Source organism: Artemia sp. Qi Xiang Cuo, chromosome 13, assembly GCF_049724085.1.
Source record: "Artemia sp. Qi Xiang Cuo chromosome 13, ASM4972408v1, whole genome shotgun sequence".
Taxonomy (NCBI): Eukaryota; Metazoa; Arthropoda; class Branchiopoda; order Anostraca; family Artemiidae; genus Artemia; species Artemia sp. Qi Xiang Cuo.
Window position 1 is genome coordinate 14,208,180 of NC_142806.1, and position 14,198 is coordinate 14,222,377.

The window sequence follows — 14,198 nt, forward strand, 5'->3', positions numbered from 1 at the left end:
AGCTAAAAACTCTAAACTTTTAACTAAAACTAAACTAAAATAGAACTCTAACAAAAACTCTAAGCTAAGATTCTAAGCCAAAACTCTTAACTCTTAACTAGAACTAAAGTAAACTTCTGCTCTAAATAAAACTAAGCTAAGACTCTAGGCTAAAATTCTATGCCAATGGGTTAAAGAAAAAACCTCAAAAATGTTGGATATTTTCTAAGTCTAAAAAATTCAGTCCGAAAAAACTTAAAAAAATTCGATAATCAAGGGGGAATGGAAGGCCTCAGTGGGGCTTTGGGGTGCGGGGGGCACGGGAGCCTTTGGGGGCCAGGGGGTTCCTTCGGGGTGGGGGTCGGGGGATCGGGTCCCTTTAAGGCTGGGGTAGAGGACCTCACAACACTGTTCAAATACAACTTGTGTATTATAACGACCCCAGAGTTTCACCCTCAAATCCTCTTCTAAAACTTCTTCTAAAATCATCTTTTAAAATGTCTCTAACTGTTTCGCCGAAATAATTCCCCTTTCTTGAATCAATAATTCCCCTTAGAAACAACAAATTAATTCCCCTTTCGTTAATCAATAATTCCCCTTAGAAACAACAAATTAATTCCCCTTTCTTGAATCAATAATTGCCCTTAGAAACAACAAATTAATTCCCCTTTCGTGGATCAATACTTCCCCTTAGAAACAACAAATTAATTCCCCTTTCGTGAATCAATAATTCCCCTTAGAAACAACAAATTAATTACCCTTTCGTGACAAATCAATCAACCTTGACATCACCGCTCAGACATTAAAAAACTTCACCCAGAAACAATTCTCCTGGACGAACACCAAAGACATTAATAAACTTCACCCGGAAACAATTCTCCTGGGCGAACTCCAAAGACATTAATAAACTTCGCCCGGAGACAATTCTCCTTTGACATACATCAAAGTGAGAAAAATCCTTTTTTTTCATTCTCACTGACAAAAACCATAAAACATCCATAAATTTCTGTTGACATCCAGGAAAAACAACAAATAAATTGACCAACACTCATAACCATCCATGAAACATAAATCAATGTGAGAAAAATCCTGTTTTTTCATTCTCACTGACAAAAACCATAAAACAGACATAAATTGCTGTTGACATCCTTGAAAAACAACAAATAAATTGACCAACACTCACAACCATCCATGAAACATCCATCAATGTGAAAAAATCCTGTTTTTTCAAGTGAAAAAAATCCTGTTTTTTCATTTTCAGTGAGAAAAACCATCTCTCTAGGGACTCTATGCCCATATATGGTGTAGGGTCACGACTTTAAGATAGCTTTCTACTTATGTTAATTTCTGCTCGTTTTGAGTTTGACTCGGTTATTTATTGTAATTTCTGTTCGTTTTGGGTTTCATTTATTTATCGATACTGATTCGTGATAGTTTCACGCTTCGTAGATTATTTGATTTTATTTTTACTCAATTTTTGTTTAATGGAGCTCTTTACTTTTCTTTGAAAAACTTATTTTGAGAAAAAAGTTTTTTAAACTAATTTCTGTTCGTTTTATATTGACATAGTCTTTTCAGGGAAAAAGAAAATAATATTTTAAATCTTTTAGTTTTTTAAGACATTGTAGTTTTGCCTGCTTTTTATATGCTGGAGAAAATTTTTAAGCAATTTTTAACAACATAAACCCTTTTATAAATCTGGACACAAATAGTACTGTTTAATTTAGTTTCATACCTCCTCTAGTTGACCTGAATTGGAAAACATGATACCATTCGCAAAAAATCTTTTCACTTTCTTTGATAGCTTAGATAAACTTACGCTATTTTGATTTTGTTAAATTTTAAGAGCAAAAGTAGCCCCGAAAGGTTGAACATAATACCCTCAGTCGTTCTTGGGATACTGCGGAGATGCCTTATTGGTAATTAGCATTATCACAGTGCATTTTGTTTTAATCTTAAGGCAACATTTAGTTTCTAAACATAACGGGCAAATGGGAGGGTGGAAGTGGAAGGATGGGAGTGGAATTGGGATTTGTTGCCCTCCAATCCCTTTCGACTGTTAAAAAGGCATCGGTCCTTTTTATTTTCAATCGATTGAGCTCTTTTCGAAGTTTACACGACAATCCTTCGATACGAAGTGCACTGGTCTAAACAACAACAAAAATTATCACTAGTCACTTTCGACTATTAAAAAGGGTACTATCCCTTTGAATTTTGAATGACCCCTTTTTTTAAGTTTCTACGACAAAGATTTCAATAAAAACCTTATATGCCTCCAGGGCATAACTTATAACCCTTGCCCTGAGGGTTGTGGGGGAGTGTCCTCCTCAAAAACATATTTTCTATCCAGAAATAAACTACGCTGAAAAAAATGGCTATCTCAAAATTTTTATTGGATGTGTTTGGGGGAACGACGGGCGTGGGAGGAGCGGGGGGGCTTTTTCATCTCGAGTAACCTTTACCTTTTTTAACCTTTTTTACCTTTCGAGTATTAAAAGGGCACTATCCCTTTGAATTTCCCATCGAATGAGCTTTTTTTGAAGTTTCTACGGCAACGCCTTCTATAAAAACCTTATATGCCCCCAGGGCATAACTTAAAACTTCTGCCCTGAGGGCTGTGGGGGAGTATCCTCCTAAAAAGCATATTTTCTATCTGGAAATCAACTACGCTGAACAAAACAGTTATCTCAAAGTTTTGATGGGATGTTTTTGGGGGAAAGATGGGCGTGGGGGGGGGGGGGGCTAGTTCCCCCCCCCCCAATCACTTTTGACTATTAAAAAAGGCACTATCCCTTTGAATTTCCAATCGAATGAGCCTTTTCTGAAGTTTCTACGACAACGTCTTCTATAAAAACCCTATATGCCCCCAGGGGATAACTTATAACCCTTGCCCTGAGGGTTTTGGGGGACTGTCCTCCTTAAAAATATATTTTCTATCAGGAAATCAACTACGCTGAGCAAAATGGCTATTTTAAAATTTTCATTAGATGTGTTTTGGGGATTGATGGGCGTGGGGGGGGGGTTAGTTGCCCTCCAATAACTTTCGACTGTGAAAAAGGGTACTAGCCCATCTAATTTTCAATCGATTGAGACTGTTTTTAAGTTTTTACGACAACGTCTTCAATAAAAACCTTATGTGCCCCCAGGGCATAATTTAAAACCCTTGCCTTGAGGGTTGCGGGGGAGTGTCCTCCTCAAAAATATATTTTTTATTTGGAAATCAACTACGCTGAACAAAATGGCTATGTCAAATTTTGATTGGATGTGTTTGGGGGAATGATGGAAGTGGTGGGGGGTTAGTTGCCCTCCAATCACTTTTGACTATTAAAAAGAGTACTAGCCCTTCAAACTTCCAATCGAATGAGCCCTTTTTGAGGTTTCTACGACGACCCCTTCCATATAAAGTGCCCAGCTCTAAAGGATAAAATAATAAATAGTACTGTTGTGCCAACATCGTTCTTATATGCCCTCAAGGTATAACTTAGAACCCTTGCCCCAAGGGTTGTGGGGGAAATAGCTATCTCAAAATTTTCATTGGATATGTTAAGGGGAATTATGGGCTTGGGAGGCTAGTTGCCCTCCAATCACTTTTGACTATTAAAAAGGGCACTAGCCACCCCAATTTTCAATCAAATTAGCCCTTTTCAAAGTTTCAACGACAACTCCTTCGAGACGAAGTGCCTGTCGAAAAAAACACATTGTGACCACATCGTTCTTTACTTAGGCAGCGCTAGTGCGCAGCCTATGATTCCGAGTCGCTTGCAAGCGATAGCAAACTTTTGCTCCGAAACGATATTATTGTAATTAGTAGGCAAGTAAATATTGGCAGCAATGAAATCCCCACACTTAATAAGCTGGATATATTCACTTTGCTGGAGACATGCAGGGAGGAGGTACGAAAATTGCAGATTATAGCAAACCCTCCCGAGGGATGTCCGTGGTTGCCCGATTTGCGTGCTGGCTGTATAATATAATGATGATTTGGAGAAAAGTTTAGCAAGTTGAAACTGGCTTCCGTGAAAAAAATGTTCTTGGAGGCAAATAAGGTCATATTTCGTGGATAGATCACTAAGAAATGGCAATTTGTGAAGCACTTTACCATTTATATTCTAACAGTACACCTTGCAACCCATCATTATACAGGAGGTTTAGATGGCTGGGGTTGATAAAATGGGCATAAGGTGGGGCAGCAATTATGCTTTTTAATCTACAATTTAAACACATTTGGGGCAAATTACATGGGATAACTCTTGAAGACATTTGACCAATGCCACCATAGTGAGACAACTTGTCTTGTTGGTTGCAGTTGGCAGCGATATGACCAACACTGTTACATGTAAAGCAGCGACGGGGCAGTGAACGGAGCTCCTCAACCTTGAATAGCTTAAGGTAGATCTTAAGGGGGTCGCCAATAGCATTGTCCAGATCAGCACGACTCGGATAGTATAATTTGAAGGCTCTAGTGTCACCGCACTGAACAGCTTTTTGACGCCTAGCTACTCGGCTTAGCTCGTTTTCATCTAGAGAACAAGGAATCCACTTTACAATGCCCACAAACTGAAGCACTTTCACTTGAGTGTCAATTTGCTTATTACTGGTGACTTGGGTTAATTGTGTTGCTGAATCGCGTGACTTGACAAGGATTTTCCAGTCATTGTTGCTTTACTTTGGAGTAAGAGAGTCTGAATCAACCAAAAATTGGTCACACCTAGCCTGCAACGAGTTGAGATCAGATGGCATATTTTTATCCACCGCTGAGTAAAAAGGCTTCCACTGTGTCACTCGTGGTTCAACAGAGAGAGGGGCTCGGGACATAGTGTCGGATATAGCAACACACTCAGACACTTTACTTAATTGTTCAGAGAACTTATCCGTGGCTAGCTTGATTTTTCCAGCTATCGAGTCTAATCCATCATTTATGCAGGAATGAGCTCTTGTGCTTCCTAACTCTTCCACTTCAGAAATGGCACCCCAATTCCCATTGATTGGTTTCATAAGGCCATTTATGCTTTCATTACCAAAATATATTCATAGGCTTACAGCATGTAGGCTATAGGTCTATTTAAATTTAGCTTGTCGATTTAGCCTAGCATATTACAGTATTGTTTTTATAGCTAGTGTTTTCATTAATTTTTTTTTTGCCTAAACATAACATTTCTCAAAACTCTTATCATAGGACACAGGAATCTAATTCCAAAGAAACCTTACAAAATTGTCAATCTATAATAACATAGACCTGAAAATAATGAAAAAAAATGACAGATTTTTTTGTGGTATATCATATTTAGAGAGACAATCACTTTTGTATAGAGAGACAATCCGATTATATATATATATATATAAGCTGTAAGCTATATATATATATATATATATATATATATATATATATAGCTTACGGGGAGCGTCAAGCTCCCCGTAAGCTTGACGCAAATACATTCTTAGACCACACTGGCTATACATGACAAACGAAACTCAGAGAAGAGAGAAAGTAACAAAATGAAAAATAAAATCAAAAAGGGCGAAAAAACTTAAAAGAACCTATTTGCACATCTAATGAAAACCGAAATTGTAGACCAGCCAAAATTAATGCAAGACGAAAGATCCTTACACAATCATCTTGGTACATTTCATTTTCATTGATTCCTGCCTGGTTTTTTTATTCAGTGTCTATTCTGTCTTTGTACAGGAAACTTCGAAAGGTTAGATTCTCGTTTTTTTTTTTTCTTTTTTTGTTTAGCACTGAGGACGACTTGGCGGAGGTCCTTGTCGAAATATTTGCTTATATTTTGTCATCTTCATGGTTCACTGGCTGACAAAATCCTCGTTTTTTCACCCTTTTTGATTTTATTTTTCATTTTGTTATTTTCTCTCTTCTCTGAGTTTTCGTTTGTCATGTATAGCCAGTTTGGTCTAAGAATGTTTTTACGTCAAGCTTACGGGGAGCATTGGACCAATATTGTTTTAGATTTTTTAAATTGTGTTAATAAACATGCAAATCTTATTTGTCAGTTTAATTTCTTAGAAACTTGTAAAAAACACCGAATTCTTCCACCTTCTTTACGTTTCAACCTACATTCAGGCACACAATCTGAAGGCCCGTTTATTCAGAGAATGGGTTTCAAAACTTTAACACATATTTTAAAAGACCATAGATCCAGAAGATACGTCCTTAGTAATAAAATACTTAATTTAAAATCCTTATTATATCAGATTTTGTCCCCTCAAGATTTTCACCAGATTTTACAAATCTCACATAGGTCTTTCAGACACATATTCCATTTAGCAAAAACTCGTTTATCGGAAAAATTCTCAAAACTGGAATTTCAACAGTTTCAACAAACAATGATTTTCCTTCCTAGATTTTGTCCTGGTCCTCCTTTGGAAAATTTATCCTCTAAGGTATTTACATCCAAGGAACTAAGTATTCTTTCAAAAGGACCAAAATTTGCAATGGCTCAAACACACGTAAAGACTTCAGAAATTATTACAGGCATGGAGTCTGCTATTTTGATCTCTCATGGTGAAGTCGAAAATGCGGACCTACTCAGAGGTGAAATTGTAAAGATTCTTCTTGATTATAGGCCATCTTTGTCACTTTCAACTCAATCAAAGGAAGAAATTAAAATCCTCAGAAATTTAAAAAAAGACAAAAAAACAGTAATTACGAAAGCGGAAAAAGGAAAAACAGTTGTAATTATGAATTCTGCAGATTATTAATTAAAAGTTAATATCCTTTTAATGGACAAACATGTTTAAAAAAAAATAAATTTTGATCCCACGGACAAATACACACAGAAGTTGAGAAATGAACTAGGGATTTTAAAAGATACTAGACTAATTACCCCTCAAATGTACAGAAAATTTTATCCCAAAGGTTGTTCAGCCCATCAGTTTTATGGTCTGACTAAAATCCATAAGAAAGATATTCCGTTACGTCCAATTGTAGCTTGTTATAGTTCTCCAGCTACGGGTATAGGAAGTTTATTAGCCACCATTTTTAAGCCTCTTTTAAGCACACAGAAATCCTATATTAACAATTCACTAGATCTTGTTGAGAAGTAAAAAATCAAAGTACAACAGCGAATACAGTTCTATCTAGCTTTGATGCAGTTTCTATGTACACTTCATGCGATGTTCATAATTGTGAGCAGGCTTTAAACAGAAAATAATATGTTAAGTCAGATTGGTCTTATGGCAAAACTATTGAAATTGATATAATAATGACCATAGTCCGCATTTGCACCAGGTTCTCCTCGCTTTCTAAATTCTGAAACAAATTTGTCATGCAAATAGAGTAATTATCACTGGGCATTATTTTGTCTCCTTATTTGGCAAATTTTTACTTGGATTTCATAGAACAGTCTGCTTTGAATAGTTTCCACTTAAAACACTTCATCTGGTTTCGTTTTGTTGATGATATCATTTCTGTTTGGGAACATGGACAAGACTCTCTAAGAGATTTTTTGGCACATTTGAACTCTTTTGATTCGAATCTCCAGTTCACAGTGGAACTCGAAGATTCAGGTAAGCTGCCTTTCTTAGATGTTTTGATTATAAAAACTAATCCTGGTCTTGAATTTTCTATATATAGAAAACCGACTCATAATGATCGATATCTACATTTCTCTTCCCATCACCCTCCTTCTGTAAAAAGAGGGGTAGTAATCTCTTTAGTCGACAGAGTTTTAAAAATTTGTTCCCGTAATCATATAAATTCTGAACTAAATTATGTCAAGAATATTCTTTTTTGCAATGGTTACCCAATCAAACTCATTGAAAATATAATAGATAGACGATTAAAAAAGATAAAAGAACAAAATAGGGAGCTTGTCCCCCTTGATTCAGTTACACCGGCAATTGAGAAAAAAACTTTAATCGTTTTACCATACATCCCGAAACTTGGTGATAAACTTGGAAAAATTTTAAATAAACATAATCTCTCTGTTTCTTTCAGAACCGAACAAAGGGTTGAACATTTTTTTAACTCAGGAAAGGATAAAACAAACCCTCTACTGGGTAGTGGTGTCTACAGAATCCCGTGTTCTTGTGGAAAATTTTACATTGGTAGAACTCATCAACAACTAGGTGAACGTTTGCATGAGCACAAAATTTCAATAGATAAGTCCCTGAGATTAAAAAATAACAATGACAACTTTGATTCGGCATTGGCTTCGCACATTTTCGTAAACCCGACCCATCTAGTTCTGTTTGACGAGGCAACTTTAATATCAACTGTTAATGGCGTACCACAAACTTTTAAGGAGGTTATTGAGATAAAAAAATATATGAACCAAAATTTAGCAACAAATAGAGATACTGGAGGTATTTCATTAAGCCCAATTTACGACAGTTTAGTCTTGAAGGACTCAATCAATATTTTCACCCGAAAAAACTTAAAAGAACCTATTTGCACATCTAATGAAAACCGAAATTGTAGACCAGCCAAAATTAATGCAAGACGAAAGATCCTTACACAATCATCTTAGTAAATTTCATTTTCATTGATTCCTGCCTGATTTTTTTATTCAGTGTCTATTCTGTCTTTGTACAGGAAATTTCGAAAGGTTAGATTCTCGTTTTTTTTTCTTTTTTTGTTTAGCACTGAGGACGACTTGGCGGAGGTCCTTGTCGAAATATTTGCTTATATTTTGTCATCTTCATGGTTCACTGGCTGACAAAATCCTCGTTTTTTCACCCTTTTTGATTTTATTTTTCATTTTGTTACTTTCTCTCTTCTCTGAGTTTCGTTTGTCAAGAAAAGGAAATATTAGTAATATCTTAGGAATGGTTGAGGGTATTAAAATACCCTTTTCAAAGTGTACTGAAGAGGTTTAAAGAGAGACTGATGGGCACCCAGTCTCCATTCCGCGTCCATGGCCGTTTTATTTCCCCCTCTCCTAAAAACGGTCGAAATTTCTTTTATCGAGGAAAGAGGTTGTTTTTCATCCTGGATTTCTCAAAAAACCGAAAGAATTACAATGAACTTCAAGAAAATTTTCAGAGGTATACCATAAACAATTAAAGCATATTTTGCCCTTGCGGGCTGTGAAAAGAAAATATAGGTAATATCCAAGAAGTGGGTGAGGGTATTAGATTAACGCTTTCAAGGTAGACTGAAGAGGTATTGAGGAGAGACTAAAAGGCAGCCAGTCCCTTGCTTTCCTTCTTTAATTTTTTATTTCCCCTTTCCTCAAAAACGGCTGAAGTTTCTGTAAATATCAAATTAAAACTTTTAAAAAGTGTAACATCTATGCTTCCAAAGATACCTTACCCCTCAGCCCCAAGACGAGGACTGTAAATTATTTGCGATTTTCCTCTCTTTGAATGTTGTAGCCGACCAGTTCTGCTTTAAATCTTTTATTTAGATCTGCTATTGATATTTACTTATCAATAGTTCACTATAACCTCTTTTGTAATGGAAACACTAACAAAGAAATGAGCAAAACTTCAATACAAAAGGGCGCTTGATGCTAAAACATTAATTTGGATTTGTAGTCCAGCAGCTATTTATGGCACAGACGTTTTGCCAAGATTTGAATGAGAAACGTATTGGAGTGGTCAATTTAAAATGCTAAATTGTAGTTAGTAGTTGGTGCTGCTCAGCATGTCTATTCTTAAGCAGTTCTCAAGAATTTTTCACTGGGGTCCATTAATAGCTCTAGGTACTAATTCTTTTTATCCTAATTTGAACTCTTATTTTGTTTTAATTGCCCTAACCAAGCTTTATGAAAATCCAGTTTTGACCAAGGCTAGGGCAGCCCTAGAATCAGTCCAGAAAAGGACAAGAAAAGGCATTAAAAACTTGCATGATTTTTCACCTGATCCTCAGAAGCTTAAAAACTACCATCCTAATTTATCATTCCAGTTATGGTTATGTCATTGCATTATACAAGCTTTGGTAAAGTTCTACCATATCATATTATTGAGTTACGACAAAAGTGAATACACCATTCAATGCCTTTTTGGTAAAGTTCTACAAAATCATATTATTGAGTTAGGAATAAAGTGAATACACCATTTGATGCCTTTTTTATGCTGATTACAAATCAGAAATGAATTTCAGCCCCCCCCCTATATAGGCTATACCTAACCCTGAATTGGCCTATATAGGGGGGTGGGTGGGCTGAAATTCATTTCCGGTAGAAATGCTTATTATATTCATAATCAGCATAAAAAAAGGCATTGAATAGTGTATTCACTTTTGTCCTAACTCAATAATATGATTTTGTAGAACTTTACTGCCTTTTTTATGCTGATTACGAATATAATAATTATTTCACCCCCCCCCCCTATATATGCTAATTCAGGGGTTGGGATATATAGGGGGGGCTGAAATTCATTTCTGATAGAAATGATTATTATATTTGTAAATCAGTATAAAAAATGCATCAAATGGTGTTTTCACTTTATTTATAACTCAAAAATATGATTTGGTAGAACTTTACCCAAGCTTCTGAAGGCTGGACATACAATTTCTGGTTATTTTTAACTTGAAAACTCAAAAAAAAATTGTGGCTGCTCTAAAGTTTTCATAAAACTTGCAGACACATAGCTGAGGAGCAAGTTGAGTAAAAATTTAGAATTGTGACCCCTGATAAGGAGACATGTTATGAAAACAATTCTTACTTTAAACAATATTTAATGACCCTAGTTAACATATTATCCAAGGAGAGAACCTTTATCTTCAAGTCTTTCCTCTTTTTCCCTTTCTAACAAGTGCAATTTAGGGTAAAATTCTATATAATACCAAATGGATACAATTGTAATAATGGCTAGTGGTTTTCTAACTTGAAAAGTAGCTGGGTTAGGTGAATTATACTTTCAGGAATAAGATCTGAGTCAAAATCATACATTAATTTTTATGTTCTCAGCTCTACTCCTTCCTTATAGAAGCCAGTTTCATAGGCTCCTTGTCATAACTTTGACAAAAAAAGCTGTTCATAATTTTTATGCTAAAACATCAATTTGGTTTTGCAGCTGAGCACTTATGAATTGTGCAGCAGAAGTTTTGCCAAAATTTGAATAAGAAACATATTAGAGTGGTAAATTTAAAATGCTAATTTGTAGTTAGCAATTTGCACTGCTCTGGATGTCTATTCTTCAGCAGTTGTCAAGAATTTTTCACTGGGGTCCATTAATAGCTCTAGATATCGATTTTTTTATCCTAATTTCAACTCTTGTTTTGTAACCCTGTAAGGCATGTGGATTATGGTGCAGGTCTGGTCTAATTCTCTATTTATTCATTTTTCCCTTGTATACCTGTCCATGGAGCCCTTAGAGGGGGAATGTTTTGATTCAAAAATGTATTTATTGGTGAATAAACTCTGAACTCTTACTCAATGTTTTGTGCATAGTTAAGGTCATGGAAACATTTGAAGAAGCCCCTAATACATTCTGACTACTACTTAAAAACAATCTTAAATACATAGACTATTCCCATTTTGATGGCTTTAGAAATTGGATATAAGTAAGTATTTGTGATTATGGTAGAGTTCTTGTAGAAAGGCTTGCGGGTTAAATTCCACATTTGGAGGTTTTGTTGATCTTGGAAAATTCTTGAGCTAAACAAATAAAACTCTCAGTAATAGCAGCTCTCTAGAAGGAGGCATGCTAGAAAAAAAGAGGCATATTTAGATAGCTAGTTTAATGCTCTTTTTTATGGTTATAGTTTTGTGTGCAAAAGTTCAGGTTTCACTGTATCTTTAGAGCTATTGAGATGGAAACACTATAAAATTACTTCCTTTACATACCCCTCCTCCCTAATATGTAAATATATTTGGTACAAACCATATATCTCATTTGCATTTTGTGTTTCTTGATTTTGTCAATGTTGACTCAATTTATAGATATTAAGCTGAAACAAGAGTGACACATAGCTAAATGTATAGAAAGTATATAATTTTGGCTATATATTTGGAGATTAAAGGTGTAAGTTTAATAATAAGGAAACAGGGTGTCAGAAAAGATGTTTATCTCCACCCAAGTTAATCAATTCTAATTGCAACAACCAAAGAGTTAAATAAAGAAGTCTCACTATATGGAAAGATTTCTTATATAAGCTCTGTAAACCAAAGCCATTACAGAGTAAAATGTGAGTGGTCCATGGTTACACAAAAAACTATTGTAAACAATCACACCAATCTTGTACTATTTGTGGAAAATCTGACTGCAAAACAGAATTCTCTAAAGATAAAGAACCCTTATAAAAAAAACTGTAATAGCAGAGGGTACTCATTTCTCCAAAAACAGTTTTGCCTTGCATACCAGAAGAGAGTCCAAATCCTCAAATTTTCTTTGCTCAGTTGTAGCAGCTAAAATTCTTCAGCCTCAAGGATCAAAAGAACCTACACCAGCAACAGCCCTTAAGTGGCATCCACAACTTGCAATTTTTGCCATTGAAATCTAAACCTGAAAAAGTTCAACCTGCAAATTAACTTATAACATGTATTCAACCAATAAACCAGCCTTTTCTTGTACAAAATACAACACAAAACCAGCCAACAAGTAGAAAGAGGAGTAGTAGCTATTAGATAGCTATTTAACAGTTAATTTTCTCATTAACAGCAACAATGAAACTACTAGAATGAAAAGCGTTGTCCCAAAAATAGCTATCAGTATGCACCTTGGAACCCAAATATAGAAGGCAGCAGTGCAACAGCAGTAAATCATCAAACAAAATGTGGCTACACTATCAAACCCAGAATTTTCCTGAACTTTATACAATCCAAACACCAAAGCTAACCCAACAAAAGAGTAAGAAAACACTGCAGCACAGGTAAATTGCAAAACATGAAGAAAAAGCAAAAAAAAAGAAATAAATAGACCAATTTGATGTTGTATCACTAATGAAAACCAACAGTTCCTCAGGTGAAGAGGATTTCCAGTCCCCAGTCTAAGAGAAACTAAAATCAACCAGTATGTCAGACATTTAAAATGAACCCCTATCAGATAAGTATCCTGCAATGGAATGTAGTGCCTTTTATCAAACTGAAACTGGAGGAGGTAATGGCTTTTATTTCAAGACATGAAGTAGATATGATGTGCCTCCAAGAAATTAACCTTCATAATATGAGAAAAGATCAAAGGCTTTTAACCAGAAGAAAGGGATATGGTATAACCCTATTGATAAGAAAAGAGATCCCACTTTTTCTTGTGGGCCAAAAGGTATATCTTAATGAATTTGGTACAATTACAGTTTATATCAACAACATGATGGAAAGCTGTTTGAAGTAGTCTTATTTTATGACACAAACAGAAAGAATAATATATTTCAGGTAATACCTGAAGAGCTAAAAATAAGAAGTAAAAATGAAGAGCTAAAAATAAGAACTAAAAATGAAGAGCTAGAAATAAAGCAACTAAGTTTCTTCATCTAAATTGTCAAGAGGTTGAGTCAAATGTTATTGCATGAGTCCAAAGTTGCCCAAAAAGGTTTTGGAAGTATGTAAGAAGGAATCAGGTTTCACAATCCCCATCATCCACTTCCTTTATAGATCCTGAAACTCTTTCATATATAGATAATAATTATGTAAAATCAACACTTTTCAGTAAGGTATTTGGTTCAGTTTTCACAGAAACACATGCTCAGTTTACTCCTCCAGAACTAAACAATTTGATGGTTCAGATTTTACAGTCCAGCAGGTTTATCAAACACTGAAATCTTGATCCTGAAAAGGTGCTGGATATTGATGAATTTTCAAATATGATGTTACGCTAACTTGCATCAGTGCTTGCTGGACCAATCACATATATATTTAATCTTTGTCCCTTGTCTGGGGAGTGTCCTTCAGCTTGGAAAAGAGCAATCTTTAGGCTGTTGTACAAGAATGGTTCAAAGTCTCAATTTAAAAATGACAGACCAATTTCAAATACATCTATCTTATCCCATATAATAAAGAAAGTTCTTGTGAGCAGAATCCAGGCACATTTTGAGGAACATAACCTATGGCATTCAGCTTAGCATGGGTTCCATAAACAGCATGCTTGTAACATGCAACTTCTGGAGGTGATTAATGATTTTCAATTGATGGCGGATATTAGTATTTATTTGATTGTATTTATATTGATTTTTCCAAAGCATCTGACAAAATTTCCATCCCATATCTGATGAAGAATTGTCAACCATGTGGTATTGGCCCACAAACTGAAGCATGGATAACAGATTATCCTTACAAATAGAACCCAAGAGGTTGCAGTAGGTGATGCTCTGTCATCACCCA

The 14,198-nt window shown here is 35.3% G+C and overlaps 1 protein-coding gene across 1 annotated transcript in view; it reads left to right on the forward strand.

Moving 5' to 3' along the window:
* The first annotated feature begins 9,451 nt into the window (after nt 1-9,451).
* LOC148944991 (palmitoyltransferase ZDHHC6-like) overlaps nt 9,452-14,198 on the forward strand; it is a 104,988-nt gene continuing 100,241 nt past the window's right edge. The window contains exon 1 of the mRNA XM_089099628.1: nt 9,452-9,641. Within this exon, the coding sequence (XP_088955754.1) occupies nt 9,584-9,641 (58 nt within the window). The 5' untranslated portion in view covers nt 9,452-9,583. The remainder of the gene's footprint in view (nt 9,642-14,198) is intronic.